This window comes from Culicoides brevitarsis, chromosome 2 (genome assembly GCF_036172545.1).
Source record: "Culicoides brevitarsis isolate CSIRO-B50_1 chromosome 2, AGI_CSIRO_Cbre_v1, whole genome shotgun sequence".
Taxonomy (NCBI): Eukaryota; Metazoa; Arthropoda; class Insecta; order Diptera; family Ceratopogonidae; genus Culicoides; species Culicoides brevitarsis.
Genome location: NC_087086.1, coordinates 25,848,036 through 25,863,086, shown reverse-complemented (window position 1 = coordinate 25,863,086; position 15,051 = coordinate 25,848,036). Strand labels below are relative to the sequence as shown.

The following is a 15,051-nucleotide window of genomic DNA, read 5'->3' as shown; positions in this document are numbered from 1 at the left end:
AAATTAGAATCAAAACATTAAACGATATACGTTGATAGACACTTAACAAATTAGTTTCCTGTAACATTCGACAAACACTGCTTTCTATATTTCCGTGCGTCAAGATTCTTAATGCTCTGTTTTGGATTTTCTGTATTCCTCTAATTTCTTCTTTTCCATTCAGGTACAATATTGAGCTGCAGTAGTCAATGTGGGCTCCAACCATGCACTTGTATAATGTCAGTTTTGTTTCTTGTGGGAATTTTTTCTTATTTCTATTTAGAAAACCAACCATTTTTGCCATCTTTTGTTTAACATGTTCTGCATTTTTCTTTAAATTAAGTTTGTCGTCAATTATCACACCCAGGTATTTTGTTTCCTTCACAATTTCAATATCACAGCTTTCAAAATTCAATTCAGTTTCATTTAATTCAGTACCTATCACCATACATTTCGTCTTATTTACGTTCAACTTCAAAATGAAAAAATATTTTCAAGGAATTTAAAAAAAAAACTTTAAATTTATTTAAACTTTTGTATTGAAAAGGAAATTTTTACTAGAATTATCTTCTCTAAGAATATATTTTCAACAATCATTGAATTTATATTTTCAAATTTTTTTTAAGTTTTTTTTATGAAAAAAAAATTTCTTTTTTCAATTTTCAAGTTGTAAATATTGTTCTGAAATAAATTTTCTCATTTTATATGAATCATTTTTATATGAATCTTTTATATGAATCTTTTATATGAAATCTTTATTTTGTCCCCTCCTTATTTTGAAAAACAGTTTTTGGGAAAAAATTTAGAAAAAAATTTGGAGCGGCCTAGATAAAATAATTTTTTTCAGTTTCGATTTTTTAGTAAATTTGAGTTATAAAATGGTTGAAAATGATAAAATAGAACCTTTCTGACAAAAATTTAAATTTCAATAAAAAGCACAGGAAATCAATTAAACTTGTACAGAAGACTTGAAACTCTCCATTTCCGCAAATGACCAGTAGCGCCATCCAACGATGACTTTTGGAACCAAATCTATTCAGGGAAATCATCAAAACAAAAAGAAAAACAAGTGAAATTTGCGTGGAAAATCATCGTAATCGGCCAGATGTCTTCTTGAGTCGTAGTTACTCCCGTTTAGCACAAAAATTTCATCCCTTTAAAGTCATAGCAGATAGCACACAAAAATTACGACACTCTTCGCAATTCAAGGGAAGGTCAAGGCACGATTTTCAAGGGTTTTTCACAATAATTTCACTTCCTACGCACCATCATGGCCTCCAACCCGTTGATCAACATCAAAAACACTTGCGGTGGCATTTTGTCACTCAAAACGAAGATTCCCACAAAATTGTGAGTTAATTAATTTCACTTTCACTCCACCTTGAACTTAATTAACAACCATTTTTGCAGCATCCAAGGCCAACAAAATCGTTTTTTTCTCTTTGATGCCACAGCGAATCAAGGAAATAGTCGTCGATTTGCCGAAAAAAAGCTCGTGGGCTTCTCGCCCGAGCAAATGCACGACGTGGTAGTCGACGTTGCGAATTATTACAAGTTCCTACCGTTCTGCAAAAAGTCCAATTGTTACGACAGGAAGAAAAACGCGTTCAAAAGTGACCTTGTGATTGGCTTCCCACCATTTACGGAGCGCTACACGTCAAATGTGACGCACGAGAGACCTGCTTACGTCAAATCCGAGTGCTTTGACGGCGTAATGTTCAACTATTTGCTCACAATATGGAAATTCAATCCGGGCCTGAAGGATATCGAGCAATCTTGCGTGATTGACTTCTTCATCGATTACCAGTTCAAGAGTGCGTTGTACATGAAGTTGTCGAATTTGGTGTTTGACACGATGGTACGACAGATGGAACAGGCCTTTTTCGCCGAGGCACGCGTCAGATACGGGCGTCCAAGTATCAAAAGTCACGTTCTAGTCTCCGGCAGTTAACGCAAGGACTTGCCTCCTTTAGATTAATAGTTTTTTTTAAGTGTGTGTGAGTGTAAAGTGTTATGAACTTTAGAACCTACGAAAATAAAGATGTTATTTATTTTTAAATAGAAAAGCCGATTCAATTTTATTTTTAATTTTTTGTCCCCTTTGATAAAATTCGAAAATTCAATGGCGCAAAATAAAAATTTAAAATTTTATCAAAAACAACCGATTTTTATTTTATTTTTGGATTTTGATTAATTTTTGTAAAAAATACAAAATTAATTTTTAAAATTTTTTCTCATTATTTTTATTAAATTTAATTTAATTTTTTCATTTATTTGAATATTAATTCTATTTATTATTTTTCATTTTTAATTTATTTTTTTAATTTTTTTGGTAATTTTTTTTAAAGAAATTTTAGATTAAAAAATTCGTTTTATCAAAAAAAAAAATAACTTTAAAATACCACAAGTATTGATAATTTAATTAATCATAATTTTCTAAATTTTTTCCTAGTTTTTTTTTATTTTAATTTTTAATCTGCAATTTTATTTAATATTTTAATTTATTTATGTTTTTAATTTTTTTTGGCAATTATTTTTTTAAATTTTAATTTTAAAATACAAAATATTTATGTAAAAACCTTAAAAATATAGAAAAAATGGTCAAAAATTTTTCAAAGACAGCCTTCTTTGAAATTAAAAAAAAAAAATTCTTGCCCCCTTTTTCTGAGAAAAAATTTCTTGAACCAAAAATTAAAAAAAAATTATGACGACCGAAAAATTTATTTTTAATTTATTGTTTCTTTGTCTTTTCGCGTTCATGCAAGTACTTGCAATCGTCGATGATAAAGCTATAGTACAAAATGACTAGAGGTGCGGTACAAAAGTGCCACAGGGAATGCGCATCGAACGTCTTCCACCACGGAGGAAAGTCAAAAACCTCCCATCCGAGCGACAAAGCATTCAAAACGACAAAAATTGCGATTTTATAGGCATATGGCTTGTCGTGTCGCTGTCCAAAGTACCAAACGATCCATCCAACGCCCGCTGAGGTGCCCGTTATAATATTAACTTTCATATTGTACCCGTAATCTTGCGAGAACATCAAGAACGTAAAGTGATTCACATAAAAAATCGCCAAAATCCCCGCCAACAAGACGCGGTAAAGCACATTTTTCTTGTACAAAGCCGCAATTCTCGCAACCATGCAATAAAACGAGGAAATTACAATCATATAAGCGCATCCGTAGTCCAGCAGCTCCGTTGTTGGCGTGTCATTTGTATGAAAAACCGTCGACCAGATCCATCCGTTGATGCAAATCGCCGCCGAAAAGTGCCACATGTGCCAGTAAGGAGCTTGCGGCGAGACTTCTTTACGAAATTTGCAAATCCCGTAGACATTCATCAGCAAATTGAAGATGGAAAAGATAACGGAAGCCGGTTCTTGCATGCCGAGGACACGAACAAAGGGCCATTTTCCGTGAAATTGAGGGATTTTCCAGCCACGTTCGACGAATTTATCGACAGTACGCCACATGCACTCGTATTTGCAGTCACAATCGAGGGGATCTACGGAAAATTAGGAGTTAAAAGTGTTTAAAATGCTGAAAAAATATTTTTTACCTGCGGTACAGTTCTCAAGAAAACATCTTTCGACACAATTTTGGTAGTATGGACTTCGATCGCCTGGAGAAGCTACCGAAAATGCCAAAAAAGAAGAAAAAACGACCGCCAGTAACAAGAATTGAGAGTTTTCTCTCATTTTTTGTCGTTTTAATTCAGAAACATTTAATTTTTCATTTAAAAATCACTCAAAAACTTGAAAAATTCAATAAAATTTTAAAAACATTGAAATTCAGCTGATTTTGACAGTTCATCCGGACTAACGTCAACACCGCCTCGTTGAAAAAACAACTTTTTTCATCAATTTCCAGCACCAAAAAAACACAAAAACCCAAAATGTCTTTGACTCCAGCAAGTGGCACGGGCGTTTTTTACCGAAAGGCTGCCAAAATTATTCGATTGCATCGCAAGGGATGCGCAAATCGACCATTTTTCCATATCGTTGTGACACAAGTAAGTTAACCAAAATAAAAAAATTTCGTTTTTTCACTAAAAAATCATAAAATTCATTTTTTAGCGTTCTCGCGCCCAACACGAGCAAGTAATCGAACAATTGGGCACTTTTGACCCGCTAACGAATCAATACGGAGAACGCTTGATCGCCTTAAATTGTGAACGGATCCGGCACTGGATCGGAAGCGGATCACATATCTCGGATGCCGCTTCCGAAGTGCTCGGAATTGCGGGTCTCTTGCCCGTTCATCCCCGAACGATGTTGCAAGCGAGGCGGAATCGTGCCATACAGGCAGCAGCAGCAATCGAAGCTCAAATGAAGGAAAAAGAGAAAGTGGAACAGTAAAAATGCGGATTTGTAGGATAAAAAAATTTTTTTTAGTGCTGATAGAAAATAAAATAAAACAAAAAAGTTACAATTATTAAAAACTGCTATTTTTTATTTGTATCGCAATTTAATCACAAAAATTTGAACCTATTTCTATGGACATTTGTTTAAATTTTCGTTTTTGTAAAATTGTAAAAGGGAAGGTAGAAATTTTTTTTTTCAAAATCGGGATAAAATGCAGGTCCAGTTAAAATTAAATATAAATAAAATGTTTAAAAAAGCCCATTTAGACCCATTTAATCTAACTAACATTGGTTATTCTATTTTTTTAATAAAAAGTTCAGATTCGTGATTGTTCATAGAGTTAAGTGTTGTGAGAAGGTAAATTTTTAACAATATAGGAAATTTTGATTTTTTTTTTCTTTTTTGTGAAAAACTTTAAATTTTAACATTTTTTTTTGTCAATTTTAGTCCAGACTTTAGTCCTTCTTCAAGGCATCATCAATTAAATGCTTGGCTTTTCCCGTAACTTTATCGATGATATCGTCAGTTGCTGTTTAAGGGAGAGAGAGGAAAATATTTTTTGAGTATTTATTTTTCCTTTTTCACGAAGGCAAACTCACATTTTTCGTGTTTAAGGAAATATGGACGAATAATTTTGTGGTAGATGAAGATTGATCCGTTGTTTTCGATTGGAGCGAAGCACCAAATGTAGAAAACGCACTAAAAATATTAAAAAAAAAATTAATTAAATTAAATATTAATTATTTTATCAAATTTATTTTTTTATCAAAATTTATTTTATTTTTCAAAAATATTTTTTTTAAAAATAATTGAATATTTTTTAAAAATTTATTTAATATTTTTCAAAATTATTTAATATTTTTTAAAAATAATTGATATTAAAAAAAAAATTAAATTTTAAATAATTTTTTAATTAATTTATTTTTTTTTTAATTTTTAAACTAAAAAGGGTAATTTTTAGATTTAGGATCTTTTAAATAAATAAATTCATTTTTTTTAAATAAAAAATTAAAATATAAAAAATAAATTTTGAAAAAAAATTAAAATTTAAAAAAATTTTTTTTGGAGCGTCATAAAAATTATTTTTTTTAAATAGAAATTTACCTTCAATAACCAATAGAATGGAATAACTTGTGTAATAATGCTGGAGAAATATTCAATGTTGGTGAAAACGGCAAAAACGACCCAATAAGTGAGCCATTTGGTGTCGTCACGCTTGTCGGGCGACTCGATGGCCTTAATGGAGATGTAGGCGGGATAGGCAACGGCAACAATGTTGCAGATGAGTTGGGCAGCCCAACCAAAGGCCAAGTAAAGAGCAAAAACTACCACAAATCCTAAAATGAAAAGAATAAATTATTTTATTATTTTTACATCAACAATAAAATATTAGAAAATTTGTTGGGACAGAATATTTTTTTTTTTGAGAAAAAATTCCCTGGCAACCATTCAAAATTTTATGTTTAATTATTACGCACGTATGTTTTCATTATTATTTTTTTTATTGTTGTAGTTTTGTGCTGAGTATGCATTTATTAGACAAAAATTATGTAATTCTCTAGCCAGGAAGACAAGAAATAATTTTTTTACGATTTTTGTCTGTTTTTTGAACGAAAATAGGAATATGTCTGGAAAATCGATCGTTTTATGGGTTTTTAACCTTTCACCTTTAATAAAAATTAACTGTTTCGAATTGAGTTCATCCATTTTCGGTAAGTTTTGATACAGTTTGAATGCTTCGGTGAATAATTTATCCATTATTTGAATAAATTTTGATGAAAAGGCGTGTAGAATTGAAGAAAACTTGAATAGAATTGTGACTGAATCGAGTCAGTTTGGAGAATTAATCAACAGGAAGGATATCCTGCATGAGCCAGAAGGAGACTTTGATAAGTTATGACGTCAGAAATTGACCTTGAGTTATTATATTATGGGTTTTAGGATTTTAGAAATTAAAATTTTGAATATTTTTAGAACGATTTTGACTCAAATTGTTAAAAATTAAGAAAATTAAAAAAATTAAATTTTAATTTAAAAATTAAATTAAAAAATATTTTTTTTTTTTAAATAAAAAATTTCCAAATATGGAACATAAATTTCATTGCATACTTCACCGAATAAGGAAAAAAAATCAATTTCTTTGAAAACAATTAGATTTAAAAAATAATTTTAAACAGGTAGAACGAAGCTACGGGTCCACAAATTTCTCTACAAAATGGACAATTTTTGCATCAAAATGAGCTAATTAGCAGGAAAATCCTAAATTTTCACCAAATTCACATTTTTTTCAGACAGAACGAAGACTGATGACCACAAAAATACCTTTTGACACCTGTTATACAAATATTTTCCTCAACAATTGCGTCTCGTTCGTTTGCATGTCTGCCAAAGACAAGACGAGACGACAAAGTAATCTTTTTTATCTCATTAATTCTGACACATAAGACATCTGCTTCAGGTCGTTTGACTTGCGCTAGTTGTAGAATCTATTTTATTCCGAGCATAAAATACACTTTTTAACTGCTAAAATTGATGGCGGTGTCGACTATTTTTACCACTTCGTTAGAATTGTGCACAAAAAAATGCGAAAGAAATTTACCGTAGCAATATTTCCTCTGAGTGTCGTCCAACTTGTGAAAGTCGAACTCGAGAACGTGATTAACGATTGGCATTATTGTCTCCATTTTTTTGCACTTTTAATTCAATTCAATTTTAATTAAAATTCAATTACTTTTTTTTCTCTTTAAAATTTTATCGAAAAATTGTTATCTACGAACAAACATTCTTTTTTATCAGCAACAAATGATTCACAGAATTATTTACACAAATAAACAAATATTTTTATTTGTGAAGAGCCGGCACGAAATTCGCGACTAGACTGAGTTATTACACATAATGAAAGTGCCTTTGAGTGAACTCGTGTCTCTTTTGTTTGCTAATTTTTCCCTCAACTTGTCTCAATTATAGTTTATCTTTTCTATGCACATCAGATAAATAATGTGAAAAATTTAGAGAAATTTGCTTAGAATAATCATGATGTGTCTCTTTTTGTAAGTACATGTATTCATATGTGTAAAGGATTTCTTCGCGTGTCTCTAGATGAGAAATGTAATAAAAATAGAGAAACAGGTTTTTGCCGATATTTATAAGTTAAGTAGGAAATTAACATAGAAAGAAGTTTAGCGACCGGCTTGAATAATGATGATTCGTAGTGTTTTTCTACTTCAGCCGGTATGATTTTAGTCTTCTTGTAGATCGTTGGTTGAATTCTTAAAGGCAGGGCTGCAAAAACTTATGACTTAAACTCAAGTTGAATAAACTCATAAGGTTTAAAGTTAAAATGTTTCGTCTTCAGAGCTTTTCAAAATAATAAATTTTAGGGTAGGGTATTGGTTGGCTTCCACCGCGGTCTCAAAAGAGTCCTATTGTAGATAATTTGCCATATCAGAGACAATGAAGGTACAGAGTGCAATTATACAACGTGCCTTCATTACCCTTTGTTTATTCATTTATTTCCATAATTTTTGAAATCTTTAGGAATGCAATAATTTTGGTTAGTATAAATCCGTCTAGATCTGGGATGTTCATAAATCTTTCATTAAAAATTTTGTATCTTTTTCACATTAAACTTTCGCAGTCACATAGAATGTGTTCAGAACTTCCATCATCATTGTCACAGAATCTACAGTCAGTTGGTCAGTTAGTTTCATCTTTTTTAAGTGGTATTTGAATTTTCAATTAATAAATTTTAATTTTTCGTTGATTTTTCTTTCAAGTTCAAAACTTCGTTATGATGTTGTTTTAAATTAAATTCTTTATTTTGATTTTATTCGACGTTTTTAAATGACATGCCATTTTCAAGGTGAGAAAGCCTTGGGTCAATTTTGGCTCATTGATTGAGCTCTACTGAAATCAGTTCCTCGTTTATGGCTTATAGATCAAATTTCGTCAAAATATAGATTTTTTTAAAATGTTCTTTAAGGTGTGTCCAAGATGGAAAAGAAAATTGGCATGGGAGAAGTAATTTATACTTGATTGTCCTGCTACCCATGATAATTTGTCTTAAGTGCCTTCCTAATATAATATTCCTTTCAAATTTGCATTCTAGAATTTCGGTTGGGTTAATTTGACCATCAATTCTGTTAAAAATATTTCGTCTTCTGTTTTTTAATCCAGTTTTCCATATCGTAATAGCAAATTCTACAAGTGTCATGAGAACTAAGATTCATTAATTTCAAAGATATTTCATCTTTCAATACGATTTTCGGTCCAACTCTTGAACTTGAAGCACAAAAAGTACAAAGGTCATTTGATTTTTGCATTACTTCATCATCCACAGATCATATCGTAACGTACATGAAGTCATTGAAGTACTTTGCTACTAGTTATTTTATGTTCTTTTTATCGATCGCATCATTTTTTCATGTCAATACATGAACTTTTGATGTTATTTCAGGTAAAAAGATCCTTTATACAGGTAAAAATAATTTTTTTTTCATCAAAAATAGCAATTTTCGGTAAAACCCAATTACTACGGGTTACTTTTTAGGTCAAAAATGTCATTCAATGCTGTTCACTGAACAAATTGCTTCAGAATTCGCTAATAAATGATAATTTCTGACGATCGCTGACTAACGCACGAAAAAACTGCAAAGTAATCTTTTATTCATGAACTTGAACTTAAATATCATCACTTCTGTTTGGTCTATGATGATTCTCGGCTTGCACGAAATACCTGTTTGTCTTATCAACACGAGTCCATGTACGACGACTGCGAAAATGCCGCATATGCAAAATTTGTGTTCGATTTTTAATTTGTGTCATCAGAATTTTTTAAAAACATTTTTTTTATGTACATGCGAATGTTATGTAAGTCAGCAATATGTGGCAAAAAAAAAATAGCCATACATGGCAGAAATGCCTTTAAACTAGTAAATGACCTTGGTGTAGGTTCACAATTGCGTCTTTTTGCGTTGCATGACCCCGCGAGAATTGATGCGGTGTGCACGGCGTAAAAATACGAAAAAATTCTTTACTATTTATAGAATTAACGTGTCGCGCAAAGAGAAAAGAAAGAATCGTGAAAAATACTTACCGAGGAAGGAATACGTTCTATCGACGCCGGTTTTGGCTTCTACCATGTCGAAAATGGGGGTCCATGGCTTCGATTTGTCTGTAAGCTGCTTCTGGATTTTGTCCTTGTACTCTTGGAATTGTTGTGCCATTTTTCTGTATTTTTTTCCTTGCTAAAAACCTGCTAATTGTCCGGAATTGACCCGCTTAACTGCTGCTTCGCGTTCGCCGTTGACTGTTTCTGTTTCGTTTTCGCGATGTCTGGAAAATGGTTGAAAAATGGAATTAAATCGCAACACGCTAATTCAGGTCACGATTTCAGTTGAGACGAATGAAAGTGATAATAAAATTTGCCTTTGCTAATTTAGAACTGCAGTAGAAATGTGAAACGGGATTATTTATCACTTTCATTCGTCTCAATTATCGGCTCAAATTTCGTGTGAAATCGGTTGAAAAGAGCCTTCTCCATGACCCCCATAACCGAAAATCATCGAGATCCTCCTAATTTTCGACCTATTTATTTAAGAGAATTTTGAATATTAGTTCAAATTTCAATAGAAACTCACGAGTAGAAAATTTGAAAATAAATTCAATTGAATAAAAAATTGAGCAAAAGAGCTTTCGAAGTCAGAAATAATTTTAGTCTCATAAACTCAAAACAAAAAATTTAAAATCTCAAATAAAGGATATTTTAATGACGTCGTACAATACTGTTTACCCCCTTCCTCCTTCATCCGGATTTATCGTTAATTAGATGTCCTAAATAATTTTTTTTTTCAAAACTTTTCAACCACAGGTTATGGGCCCAGCACGCTTCCACTACTGGACTTCAAATAACTAGAATTTTATTACAAAATTGTTCACATACCAGGAATTGATCAGAATACATAAGAACATTCTTTGACATTATCGTAAATAAATATAAAACTTTAATAATTAATTATTGCAATAATAAAGAGCATAATACTAAATCTAACAAGTAAGTCAAAACTCCGAGAATAGCTAGAACCAGAATGACCCAATCTATGGTATCATGAGTTTTATCTTTCAACAGAGTGAAATGGCTTGATTTATTAAGATCAAATCTGTTGTTGGTATTTTGTTTGGTTTGATGATATTCTAGATATTGCAACACGATACTGTGAATGAAATCTTCATCGCTGTAATTTGATGGAATCTGAAAATATTCCGTTACTAAAATATGAAAAATTACAAAAATTATTAGACATCTTGGACAACAAAAGAAATAATTTCTTGACTTACAATTCAAAATAGTTGGTAACGGATACTTATTATGGTCGTCACTGATACAAGTACAAGAAACCGAAAATAGGAGCAATGTACTGACTAATTTCATTAATTTATTCATTCTAATTTTATTTTTTACATATCTCTTATTTATCACCTTTTAGTAAGTTAGAATCACATTATTTGTCCTTTGTATTCTTTTTTTTAACGAAAATATTATAATTTAAAAATTTTGTTAAAGTATTTGAGAATTAAATTCATTGGCGTTGCTTCTTTGACTGAAAAAATTGAAATATAAGGAGCAGAGAGTTGTCCGTTTATTCTTCGTTTTGCTCTTTTTTTTGTTAACTTTTTTTGTTGATTGATGGGGCGTTAGCAGACGAAGAATTTTTTATCAAAGTAAATCAAGTTCTTGGTCAGGGCTGTAGAATCAGAGGGACTGGAGTACACAATGCCCTTGCCCCCAAGAATTTTTGTCTTCCTACAACGAGAGTCTTCTTAATATAAATCTAGATTGAAAGTTAATTTCGATAAAAAAAAATCCAGTTCATTAAATTTTCCGCTCCTCTGATGGCACATGTTTAATAATAAATACTTGTCTCAACGTTCATTACCCTTTGTTTCGGATTGGTTTTTGCTTTTTTTTCAGAGCAACGAGAGACATTAAACAAAATAAATTAAATGTATGGCGATAGAACCAACCGTATATTTTTTTCGAATTCTTTATTTTTATAATTTTTCCTTTCAAAAACTCTTAATTAAATATTTTTTAGAACAATTTCCTATTTGACAATATTTTAACAACAAATTACTTTGATAAATTAATTATTTTTCAATTTTTGCAATAAAAAAAATTAAATGCTGAATCTAACACTAAAGTCAATATCCAATTAACAATCAAGTTAAAAAACACGTGGTAAATTAGGGGAATTGTTAAATTTCGACGGTTTACGATTATAGGGGGGGTGGGGGTCAAAAAATGCCCTATTTTTGCCGACGCCTTTAATGGATGACGCCATAGTTATTGTTGACGTCGTCACTGAGGCAGGTACAAAGTTCCGTGAATGCGAGCAATGCACTAATTAATTTTATTAATTTATTCATATTATATCTTTGATGTTGTTCAGTAATTATTTTTATTCAAATTTTCTTATTTTTCACAAAAAAGTACAAAAAAATTAAATGTTTAAATTTTTAAAATAATAAGTTTTAAGTTTTTAAAGCAAAAAAAAAAAACATTAAAAATAAAAACAACTAACAAGGTTGTCCCATTTTTTAGGATAAAAATTTTGAAAAAAATTCAAAATGGTCTAAATTAAGAAAAAACTTTCCATATGAATTTTGTACCTTCATAAATTCTCTAAAATTGTTCAAAATATTATAATAATTTAAAATAATTAAAGGATTTTTTTATAAAATAATAAATCCCCAGATGAAACACGATGGTAGATCCAAAACGATGTTATTGCTTTAAAAAAAATTTTGGAACTAATTTAGAATATTTAATTTCAATCTAGAGTAAATTGCAGCATTTTTAGACTGCTATTGTTTTAACTTTTTTGCTACTTTTTTAATTAATTACGTTTGCAGACGTTTGCAGACAAAAGACGTTTACAGTATCATGATTTTCTAAGATGTTTGAAAAATCAAAATAAAGGTGATGAAATTCATAGAAATTTTCAATAGGAACATGTAGTATCAGTTTAATATCGAATATAAAAATAAATCTACCAAAGAAACTTTTCCATAACTACGGCACTGTTCTTTATCTTAAATTGGGTTCAAGGTAAATAGTAAATTGCAAAAAAAAATTAGAGTTGAATGAATTTTATTCAACGGTTATTGGCCTAAGATTGGATAAGATTTGTCAATTTTATTTGGTCAAAAACTTCAAACGTGAATTATTACTCGAAATTATGACGATTACGGATTGAGTTACCAAAATAGTAAGTGAAATGCATTAACTTTTTTATTAAGTTTTTTCAGTTCAAATATTTTATTAAATTAATGTCTTTCGATTATGATTATAATATAGTATATTCCCATTTATATTTTTATTTGCTTTTGTACTCTTAACACATAAATAAATTACTTAAAGTCTAACTTCATGAGATAAGCTATTGATGTGATCTTTGTCATCGTCAACCATCGTCCGTCCGTTTGTCAATTCAACCGTAATACTTTTGTCGCTGTCCGTATCTCTGTCGGTATCTGAAGATGTTGGTGGTGGCTTTTCCACTTCATCCATCTTTCCGCCAGTCAATTCCTTCAGGAGAGCCGTGAAGGGGAACTCGAGCGTGATACAAAGCACCATCGCAACACCAACAGATATCAAGAAACCGCCACAGGTAAGAAGTATCTGCAAATGATTTTTTATCCACAAATCTCTGTGTTTGGAAAAGAAATTGTCACTTACAATCGGTTCCTGGCTAACACTGGGCAAGGCACGGAAGTCACCCATCAGCAACCGGAACACATCAAAATGAATCAAATAAATACAGTAAGCAATGCGACCCAATGGCGTAAAGATGGGCAAATGGAAAAAGTTTCTAATGATGCCTCCAATGCCAGCTATGAAGCCAAACATTAAAAATGCACCCAAAATTCCCCAAATATTCTTAGCAAAGGCCGCGAAGATAGCAATCCAGATAGCCGGTTTCTCCCATTCCCAGTTGTAGAAGAGCCAGGCAGACAAGAAGGCTACCAATCCAATGGGGAAAATGGCGTAGAAAGCAAATACGAAGGATTTGTATTTCGTGATATCAACGCGATTTTTCTTGTAATTATTATACAACATTGCCATGCCGAGTCCAGCAAAGTAGTTGCCAGCATTCGTGTGAGCCGGGATGTAATAGTTGATGAAACCATCAGCAATCGGATGAAAGATGAATTTTTTATCACTGAAAGGTAAGTACATTGAATTTTATTTAAAATGAGTGTTACCGCGAATAAAGGCTTCATAAAACTTACTGCGGCGACAACGAAAAGACTCCATCGTATTTCTTCACGTATGTAATGACAGCGGGAATCAAGTAAGACACAAACAAGCAAAAGTAAAGGATTTGATTCTTGACTCTTGGGAAACGCCACATTGCCATCATGACAAGTAATCCAACGGCGAATAACTGGAAGTCAGCAGCCAAATACCACGATTGTGTCATACACATTTGCGATGGATTGACGTAGTTATTGATGTACAACATGTTCGTCCACCAATTTCGACGACAGAAACTCTTCTCTGTCTCTGTCGTGGTTTTCCAGAATGGACCCATGTCGGATTTGTACAACCACGTGGCATCGTAGAACAAGACAAGGGCATAAACGGGCGTCAGACGAACATAACGATAGATCATTGCAACCCAAAAGTAGCCGAAATTGAATTTACGCTTAGCTGTCAAGTCGAAAAATTGCACACCCATCAAGAAACCGCCGATGGCGAAGAAAGTTTGTACGATATTCATGCCGTTCACAGCAATCATGTCCCAAAAGTGGTAATATTGCTCCTCAATAAACTCAGTATTTGATACGGGAGAGAATCCGTAGACGATAATGGCGTGTCCGTAAACTACCAAGAAGATTGTGGTGAAACGGAGACCTTGGATGTAACGTAAATCGCGAGCCATTTGTGTCTTGGGACGCGCATGAAGACGATACCAGTTACGGGGAATGGAGAAAGCGAGAGCCAATCTCGTACCAAGGGCTAAAAAGTTAAATTTTGAATGAAGCTTAAACTTTAAGAAGGTGAAAGGACTTACAATATTTATTGATTGGAGCTTCAAAATGTTCTCTGACATGCTCTTTATTTAAATAACAATCCAAGAGGGATCCGAATGTTAAAATGCCAATGATGATCAAGAAAACAACGACAAAAGCCCAATCAAGAGAATCAGGACTCCTATCTTCCAATGGAGAATAGCAATAAACGATTCCAGTATGTGCTCGCAATCCATAAGTTTCTGTAAAATATTTATTTCTGCATCGTTGCACCACAGTGTCGTACTTTTCCTTATATTGGCTCGAATTGTAGAAAATTGTATCGTCGATTTTGTACTTTACAAAAAATGTAAATTCTTAATTGATGAGAAAAAAATTAAAAATCAAAATAAACTTACATCGCCATGGAATTCAAATTCAGGTTCATCCAGTGATTTTAAATATTCTTCGTCGAGTCCTTCGAGTTCCTTCAAGCACCATTTGATGCAAGTACTTGACTGGACAAGATCGTGTCTGTAATGCTTCTTTGTGTCGTTGGAATATCGTTCAATGACATTCCAGATGGGATTCGATCGATTTGGTTTGATAATGTTCCAAGCGGTGCACCATAGAGCATCGTCTCCTTCGATCATGCAACGAACGTAGTCATCGCCACTGTATTGTGGGGGCAT

At 32.0% G+C, this 15,051-nt stretch overlaps 5 protein-coding genes across 6 annotated transcripts; 2 read left to right on the top strand and 3 right to left on the bottom strand.

Annotated features, from left to right (window-relative positions):
• Positions 1-989: 989 nt before the first annotated feature.
• On the top strand, positions 990-2,045 carry LOC134830763 (coenzyme Q-binding protein COQ10, mitochondrial). The gene is made up of 2 exons (XM_063844339.1): positions 990-1,329; positions 1,390-2,045. The coding sequence occupies exons 1-2, from the start codon at positions 1,250-1,252 to the stop codon at positions 1,928-1,930; spliced, it is 621 nt and encodes a 206-aa protein (XP_063700409.1). The 5' UTR covers positions 990-1,249; the 3' UTR covers positions 1,931-2,045.
• A 521-nt stretch (positions 2,046-2,566) lies between these two features.
• On the bottom strand, positions 2,567-3,753 carry LOC134831330 (post-GPI attachment to proteins factor 3). Its single transcript, XM_063845042.1, has 2 exons — positions 3,541-3,753; positions 2,567-3,486 (listed from the first exon to the last, which is right to left on the bottom strand). The coding sequence occupies exons 1-2, from the start codon at positions 3,677-3,679 to the stop codon at positions 2,711-2,713; spliced, it is 915 nt and encodes a 304-aa protein (XP_063701112.1). The 5' UTR covers positions 3,680-3,753; the 3' UTR covers positions 2,567-2,710.
• Positions 3,754-3,794: 41 nt separating this feature from the next.
• Positions 3,795-4,601, top strand: LOC134830224 (small ribosomal subunit protein bS16m). Its single transcript, XM_063843635.1, has 2 exons — positions 3,795-3,993; positions 4,058-4,601. The coding sequence occupies exons 1-2, from the start codon at positions 3,877-3,879 to the stop codon at positions 4,337-4,339; spliced, it is 399 nt and encodes a 132-aa protein (XP_063699705.1). The 5' UTR covers positions 3,795-3,876; the 3' UTR covers positions 4,340-4,601.
• Positions 4,407-9,669, bottom strand: LOC134830223 (receptor expression-enhancing protein 5-like). 2 transcript variants are annotated; one of them, XM_063843632.1, is made up of 4 exons: positions 9,441-9,669; positions 5,450-5,682; positions 4,945-5,044; positions 4,407-4,874 (listed from the first exon to the last, which is right to left on the bottom strand). In XM_063843632.1, exons 1-4 carry the CDS (start codon positions 9,568-9,570, stop codon positions 4,801-4,803), a joined length of 537 nt encoding a protein of 178 aa, XP_063699702.1. In that variant the 5' UTR covers positions 9,571-9,669; the 3' UTR covers positions 4,407-4,800. The 2 variants fall into 2 exon arrangements, with proteins under 2 accessions (XP_063699702.1, XP_063699703.1); XM_063843633.1 differs by lacking the exon at positions 9,441-9,669 and adding an exon at positions 6,945-7,118.
• Positions 9,670-12,758: 3,089 nt separating this feature from the next.
• On the bottom strand, positions 12,759-15,051 carry LOC134828823 (nose resistant to fluoxetine protein 6-like). Its single transcript, XM_063841809.1, has 5 exons — positions 14,779-15,051; positions 14,422-14,716; positions 13,637-14,366; positions 13,083-13,566; positions 12,759-13,025 (listed from the first exon to the last, which is right to left on the bottom strand). The coding sequence occupies exons 1-5, from the start codon at positions 15,049-15,051 to the stop codon at positions 12,759-12,761; spliced, it is 2,049 nt and encodes a 682-aa protein (XP_063697879.1).